This window comes from Corvus moneduloides, chromosome 4 (genome assembly GCF_009650955.1).
Source record: "Corvus moneduloides isolate bCorMon1 chromosome 4, bCorMon1.pri, whole genome shotgun sequence".
NCBI classification, from domain to species: Eukaryota; Metazoa; Chordata; class Aves; order Passeriformes; family Corvidae; genus Corvus; species Corvus moneduloides.
This window is the reverse complement of record NC_045479.1, coordinates 24,662,638-24,670,056: the sequence shown is the minus strand read 5'-3', so window position 1 is coordinate 24,670,056 and position 7,419 is coordinate 24,662,638. Positions and strand designations below refer to the sequence as shown.

At 40.2% G+C, this 7,419-nt stretch overlaps 1 protein-coding gene across 9 annotated transcripts in view; it reads right to left on the bottom strand.

Moving 5' to 3' along the window:
* TNRC6B (trinucleotide repeat containing adaptor 6B) overlaps positions 1–7,419 on the bottom strand; it is a 135,748-nt gene that overhangs the window by 14,014 nt on the left and 114,315 nt on the right. For all 9 annotated transcript variants that reach the window (XM_032105995.1, XM_032105990.1, XM_032105998.1 and 6 more), the window contains 5 exons: positions 5,836–5,982; positions 5,489–5,584; positions 2,671–2,895; positions 2,145–2,215; positions 144–283 (listed from right to left, as the gene is read on the bottom strand). In XM_032105995.1, the coding sequence (XP_031961886.1) occupies positions 144–283; positions 2,145–2,215; positions 2,671–2,895; positions 5,489–5,584; positions 5,836–5,982 (679 nt within the window). The remainder of the gene's footprint in view (positions 1–143; positions 284–2,144; positions 2,216–2,670; positions 2,896–5,488; positions 5,585–5,835; positions 5,983–7,419) is intronic.

The following is a 7,419-nucleotide window of genomic DNA, read 5'->3' as shown; positions in this document are numbered from 1 at the left end:
GCCACCTTTCAAAACAGATGAAGAATAGGTTAAAAGCCTTTGAATTGCAAGAGATTAGTTAATTCAATTTTCACTGACTTTAGGGGCTTACACCACCAACCCCTCACAGCCCCTGAAGATTTTTGTCTCAAAACCTTGCTTACATGTGCAGTGCAGTCTGGGCCTTGGCCGCCTCCTGTTTGGTGTTGTATCGGATGAGGGCGGTGCCCTGGGTCAGGTTCAGATGGAATGTCAGCAGTGGGCCATGCTGCATGCAGATCGTCCTCAAGGTTGACCCATCAATCTGAGGAAGAACAGCCAGAATGAAACAGATGTTTGTAATTATTTCTCCAAACATACTTCAATCCTGACTTCGTCACAGTAACTGAAAGATATTCTGCTCTTAGAAAGAAAACAGATGAAAGCAGTGTGAAGTAAGCAAAGGTGACAGAAGTTGATTTTCAAACAGAACTGGTATGCCTTGACTTCTCACAATTACATGGAGTTTGCTTTAGTATGGAATAATCTGATTTATCTTTCCTGTTTACTTCCAGCTTGAGTCCAGTTCTCCCCCTCTCACTGAGTTTCTTACACTGTCACTATCCTTACATTGACAGCTTTTTCCAGTAGTTAAATACATCTTGTACTTCTCACCCTCTTCAGGCATCAGAATTTGTACCAAAGGAACCAGAATGTCTTAGTCTCCAGCTCTGTGATTTCGGCAGAATTTATATAAGCTAGCACTTAAAAGGTTTTTGCAAAACTGGAAATACATCTACAATGAAATTTTTGAAAATTTATTTTGGTGCTTCTTCGTCTTTGTGGTTTATGAAACAGTGACAGAAGGAGTCAGTGATCTTCCTGCCAAACCCACCAATGTCCATTCCGTCTGAACGAATGTTTTCACAGCAGTTGCTGCCTACATTCCTTCTGCAGCAGTAACAGCTTGCTACTTACCTCCAGTAACAGCTGTTCTCCCAGGTGTTCTGTACAGACAGATTCCATTCCTGGTGTGCCACAGGGAATATGGACACATGAATGGGCTCTGTATGTGCAAATACTTAAGGAAGTGCTACTTTCTTCCTTCTTTCCCCACTATTTTATAATACAGCTTCAAATGAGGGAAAAGGAAGTTGTGTGGGGGTATAAATATGGTCAAAGTTAAAACAGAGAACCTTGAAATGAACATATTGTTCCTTCCAAGCCTAACCATTCTTTGAGTCTATGAATTCACCTGAACCTTTACACTTCTTTTTAGTGTACTGATCCACAATAAAGAGAGAATCCATAATGAGACAATTATGATCTATTTCTTTTTCCTACTAACTTAAATGCCTCCAAAATACATTCTTCTTCCATTACATAATTCCTAAAGCAGCATTAAAGTATTTTACATAAGCCAGACTTAGAACTGTGCCTTTTCCTCACACCACTTCTTCCTTCACATCAAGGAAAACAATATTTTCTACGAAAGGAGCATGGTTCACCATTTTGGGTGATCTAATGGAGACCTCGGTTTTTCCTTTCACATCAACCTTTTTTTGTAGACTGTAGAAGCATGGTAAATTATCCCGCTGAACAGGGGATCCTCTGTCTAGACCTCAGGGTGCCGCTGATAATCATACAGGCTTTTCCTAGCCCTTGAATACAGGACTAGCTGGGAATGCTGAAACCAGGATCTCCATGGAATTAATTTTGAATGGCAGCAAGCTTGGAGAATACTTGCAGAAATAACCTAACTAGAGTGGTTTTGGCAGGAGTGCTGGAAAAATTCAGTGGTTTCACTATGGAAACACTAAAGTGAAAACTGACAGTTACATCAAATTTCTTACTGACAACATCCCAAAGAACAGCTATAAAACCATTCCACATTCTGGTCATGAAATTTGCCCTCACTTCTAAGAAAAATATTTCTGTTCAATAATTTTTTATAACTCTTAAGTAAAGAAATGTTTTAACCGTCACATAGCAAAACTTGAACATCTTAAAATTAGCTGAAGAGATTACAAAGAAAAACCAGTCAGACTGCAGCTCAGTTTAGTAGAAATATGTTATATATGCTGACAAATATGATTTGGTCAGATTTTATTCGAAGAGAAACAACTGAAGGATTGACAAATCCTTGCTAAAGCAAACAAGTTCCCAGAAACAATCACAGAAAATACCTGTGGAGTGAGATTGTGAAGAACCAGCCAGTAGCTAGGACGAACTGAGCCACCATCACTCCAAGTAGATGCTGCAAATTATAAGACAGAGCAATCAAGAGAGATTTGATACCAAGAAAAAACATCTTTCTTTACAGTTAGGTCTTTCAGAAAAAAACCCAGCAATACCAGCCCTGTTAAAACACAAAAGTCTAATCTTCAGTCCTGAAAATGAAACCACACCTTTCCTCACATTTCACATCAAGATTCATTTCACTAGAGTTTACCTTTGAGGAGTTTCCCACTCACAGCAAGCATCTAGTCTTGAAAGGCCCTATTCTCTTTTGGCAGATCTCAGCCCTTCTTCACACATTCCCTGCAGCAAGACCTGGGATTCCACCTCCCAGCCACCCCAATTATTGACAGCGAATTTCCATTCCAAGAAGGAACTCTCTTTTTTCCTTTTACTGGACAACTGCAACTTTCTTTCCTCCAAACCACTGGTGCTGTAAAACATACAATGGTACTACCAGCTGATTGTTCTCACCAGAGCCAAGCCTTGAGTCCTGTGCCCCCCAGCCCCTGACCGATCGGGGTGCTGTGCTGTTCCATGGAGATGATGGTTTGGGGTTGGTCAGGCCAGGAGGTGGGCGGGGCAGCCCTGTAGTGTTCCTTGAGGAAATATGGTTTTTCCACATCTTGTTGGAGAGATGAGTGGGATTGTGTCCTATGGGATCTGGGGACCATGTTGATTTGTAATCACTGAATTTTGCTAGAAGATTAAAGAAATTGTATGTATTAGAGAAACTTGTGAGATTAAGCACCTATCCTATCACGGTAAAACTTTTGACTGAATTTATATTGGAGAAAAACATGAAGCACAGAACCATACAATAGTTAATGTATGATACCAAAACCCCCCATGCTACATATAAGTTAATCTTTGCTTATTTTATATACACTGACAAAAAGAAAAAAGTAATACACCTAGATCATTTATGATAATGTAGCTGACTGCAGCATGTCACATCATTAATTAGATGAACAGCAACTTTTATGTCCACACTACATTTCACTTGAGAGCCTGAGAATTTCTTACAAGTTTGGGCACTACTGAGCTTGAATGAAACTGAACCTTCTTCAAGTAAAAAAAACCTGCAGAGAACTAAAAGGAGTATTTACTGTTCTTGGTCTAGTAAGCTAATGTTATCTCCTAAAGATGTCCTCCCTACAAGATCAAAGCTTTCTCATGAATCACAAATCTAACAAAATGTTGACCCAGCAGTAACACATAAAGAAGGCTACTTAGCTGTGTGACAGCTGGACTTTTAAACAATCTTGATAGAGCATTTTTTCACTAGAAAGCATTACCAGATGCCTATTAGAAGCCCAGTAGTGGAGATCCTTAACACACTTCAAGAACTCTTTATAAAGAAATGCAATAAAAGATAAAAATAAAAGCACCCTCCAAAACACCACTATTGGTCATGAATATTTGTGAGCTCTGCCTAAACCAGTTTTTCCAAAAAAAGACAGACCGCAAATTCTCCCACAACTTCTGACACCAAGGGATATTTCAAATGTCAAAATTCCTTGAAAATTCCTCGTTGTTCTGCAATAAGAACCAGCCAACACAAACATGGCAGTCTGGGGGAAAAGGTTGTGTCAGACATTATCTTAACCATAATTCTCATGTATGGGTGTGCAAATATATGTATTTAACTCTAATTATCAACAGACAGCGGTGAATTACTGACTTGAAACAAAGTGAAAAAATACAGATTTACAATATCCCAGGGCATCATAAAATAACACATCTGGAAACCAAGACCACAAAGCTCTCAGCATGTATAAGCATGCTTCAATTTACAGCTGGATCTCTGTATTTCCATGACACAGTAATGATCAGTAGCAAGCAGGTTTCAAGCACTAACCTCTGAAAGTGTATGGAAGTGCTTAAAAACCTGCTTTCACTAGATCTGCTTTAGAGATAGGTGAATTCTAAATTCCAGTTCAGATGATCTGTTTTCTGACTGTGAAACACTTGTGCCTAGTAGATGAACAGAAATTGGTATTTGGCAGTGGTATAATTTCCTCAATTCCACTACGATTTCAATATTTCTTGTTATCTCTTGGGTCTTTCTCAAGCGCTAGACAAAAATTAAGCAAAGGCAAGAAGTTGCTACATGCCACTCCTTTCCTCAGGCTGTAACAGAGGATTCTTCTATGTCACTAGAATGCTGCCTACACAGACACTGCTTCAAACCAAAGTCAGCTCACAAACTGGTGGCATTAAGGGCTACAGAGCATTTTTAACACATTTTGTGAAGATGCTGAGGTAACACCTGAACACAGCTTTTATTCAGTATGATGAAAAAACCTAAAGTTTGGGCTAGCTATAGCTCTTAGCTCTGTTCATCACCTCTGCTATTTATATACAATTCTTCACTTTTAAGTAATTGACAAGGCAATGATGTCTTCAAGAAAATACTGACATTTGCAAAAAGCTTAAAAGCCCAATGGTTCATCTGGAGCAAGTATTTCCAGTGTTTTACTCTGAAGTGTGTGCAGAAACAGTTTTTTACTAGAAAGCTTTGGAGACCTTCTTATGAAAGATTTGAGACAGATATTTAAGTTTATATTTATAGACCAACCATTAAAAGCCAGAGGACTAAACGTCCTCACTGTCCAGATTTCAGGGAATGATGACTGCTATAAAAGGCCAGGCAAAAAACATTCCCTTCACATCACTCCCATGTTCTAAAGTTAAAATAAATAAATCACTCACCTTTACAAGGTGCGTATATTACCTGTACACAAGCAGGTATATTTTAAAAATGATGACATGTCAACAGATTGTACATGTACTGTTTTATTTTTCTTTTGCACCTGCTGCTTCCTACTACTCTATTCTTCAACTTGCATAATATGCTGGTTTTGACTGGGATAGAGTCAATTTTCTTCACAGTACCTGGTATGGGCTGTGTTTTGGATTTGTGCTGGAAACAGCGTGGATAATACAGATGACTTAGTCATACTGCTGAGCAGTGCTTACACAGCATCAAGACCTTTTCTGTTTCTCACATTGTCCCACCAGAGGGAGGGATGGGGATGCACAAGAAGTTGGGAGGAAACACAGGACAGCTGACCTCAACTGTGCAAAGGGATATTCCATACCATATGGAGTCATGCTCAGCATATGGAGGCTGGGGGAAGAAGAGGGAGGGGGGGTATGTTCAGAGTTACGGTGCTTGTTTTCCCAAGTCGCTGTTACATGTGAGGGACTAAATACTCTAAGTGGAACAAGAATGAACCAGTGCTAAGTGAAAAATGCTTTGTCTGGGTAAGTTTCAGAGCTCGCATACCTGAAGTGCTATGAACGTTGGTGAAGGAATTGTCAGAGGCACTGTAGGGCCAGGCACCAGGTGAAGGCAGCGAGGTGTTGAGGGAAGAATTAGACCCTATGGAAGGCAAAAGGAGAGAGAGAGAGGAGACCAAGTTCACAGAGTTTCTGTAACACCCTTAAACCCCGAGAGAGCCACAACTGTACCAATGCCAAGCTTTCAGGTGATCCCAGCCACAGTGCAAAGGCACACAGATTCCTTTTCAGGCAAATGCACCAGGCTGTTCGCCTGCTACAACCGCAGCATCGCGATAATCCCGAGTATCAGAGCGACTTTGATAATCGCAGACCAGCTGTTCACTGTTTTACCTGTGGTGTTGTCCCGCAGAAGTTGGTGGTCAGTATCTACAATGGGAGATGTGGCTGTCCCCCCCAGCACACTTCCAGGGGTCACATAGGGGTCAGATTCAGGGTCAATGTTTTGTATACCTTTCCATGGCACTCCTGGTTGGAACTCTGGGACAGGAGAGAAAAAGGAATTAGATGCAACCAGGGAAATGTCATTTACTAGAAGTAATTGCTGAAGGTATTTTAGGAGAGTAAACAATTGTCTTCTACACTGTTCCTCAGGGGAAAAAAAAAAAAGACTTCATTCTAGAAGTGTAATCTGTTTCACAGTTCCTCCCACAGCACTAGCTCTGGTGTCTGAATACAAGCCTACACTACAAAAAAAGTGGTACAAGTGCATCCAGTATCCCTTTAAGTGCTTCTGCTTTGCTACATTCAGATGAGGTTTCAATAGATTTAATGCATCCTGTATAAGATATGTAAGATTAGATTCTGTACACAGACTTTGTGCACAGAAGCCTTTCCCAAGGAAAGGCTACTTACCTTGGGAGTTTGTAAACATGTGACACATCACGCTGTACGTACACACACACTTTATACATCACTTATCAATACTGAGGTGAGATGCCTTGTGATAAAAGTAATGTACATACTCATTGACATTGTTCATGCTTCACAATGAGATGGGATGTACTTATCATGCTTTAGTTTCAACCATAGCTCCAGGCATGCCAGAATTTTAAGACAAGATGATAAATTATATTAAATATGAACACACAAAGACTCCAGTTACTGTAAGAAAGATCAGTAACTTAGTTCCTTAAGTGAATAAAGTGCTGTGGTCAGTTCTGGAAGCAGTGGTGCAAAAGTAAAACTGACAAACACAAAAACAAGTAAAGAAGCTTCATATACTATGTGACAATTTGTGTAAGTGTGAGAAGCGTGCAAAAGTGGCAGATTTATCCCTTGCAGATACAAGTCCAGAATACAGAATTCCCAGCCCCAGTTTCTGAAATAATTAGAATATTTGAGTGTAATTAAAGATCCATTATTAAAATGACATCAAAGATGTGCCTCTAGAATGAGGCACTGTAGGATGTATCTGGCATGGAAGGGTGCATTTCAGTCACCTTTGTAACGAAGAAGTACAGTCAAGACTATTACTTTCACAGACAAATACAGAAGAAAATACGATACTACTGGTTCAAACAATTGCCACAGCAAGGGCAGTATTAGACTGTGACAATGCATGGGAGAATCTGAGAGAAGACAGAAGAAATGCCCCACTAGGTCAGAACTATGGTCCATCTAGTCCAGTATTTTGCCAACAGCAGTAGGAGAAATACCATTAAGGGACAGAACACAAGCCTGGCCTGTGGACTACTGGCCTCACAGTCTCCCAGTATCCACAGCTGTCCTACCTAAGATGGCAGAAATACCTACTACCTGCTAGCACCAGCTCGCAAAACTGTTTTCCCATCATTGTATCCAATCACTGTTTCAATTGGCTAGTAACACCTGTTTCAAGAAGCTCTGAAACCAACAGAACCCAGAAGTTCACTGCTCTAGATGGGCAAAAAGCTCCCATCTATTTAAAATTTATAT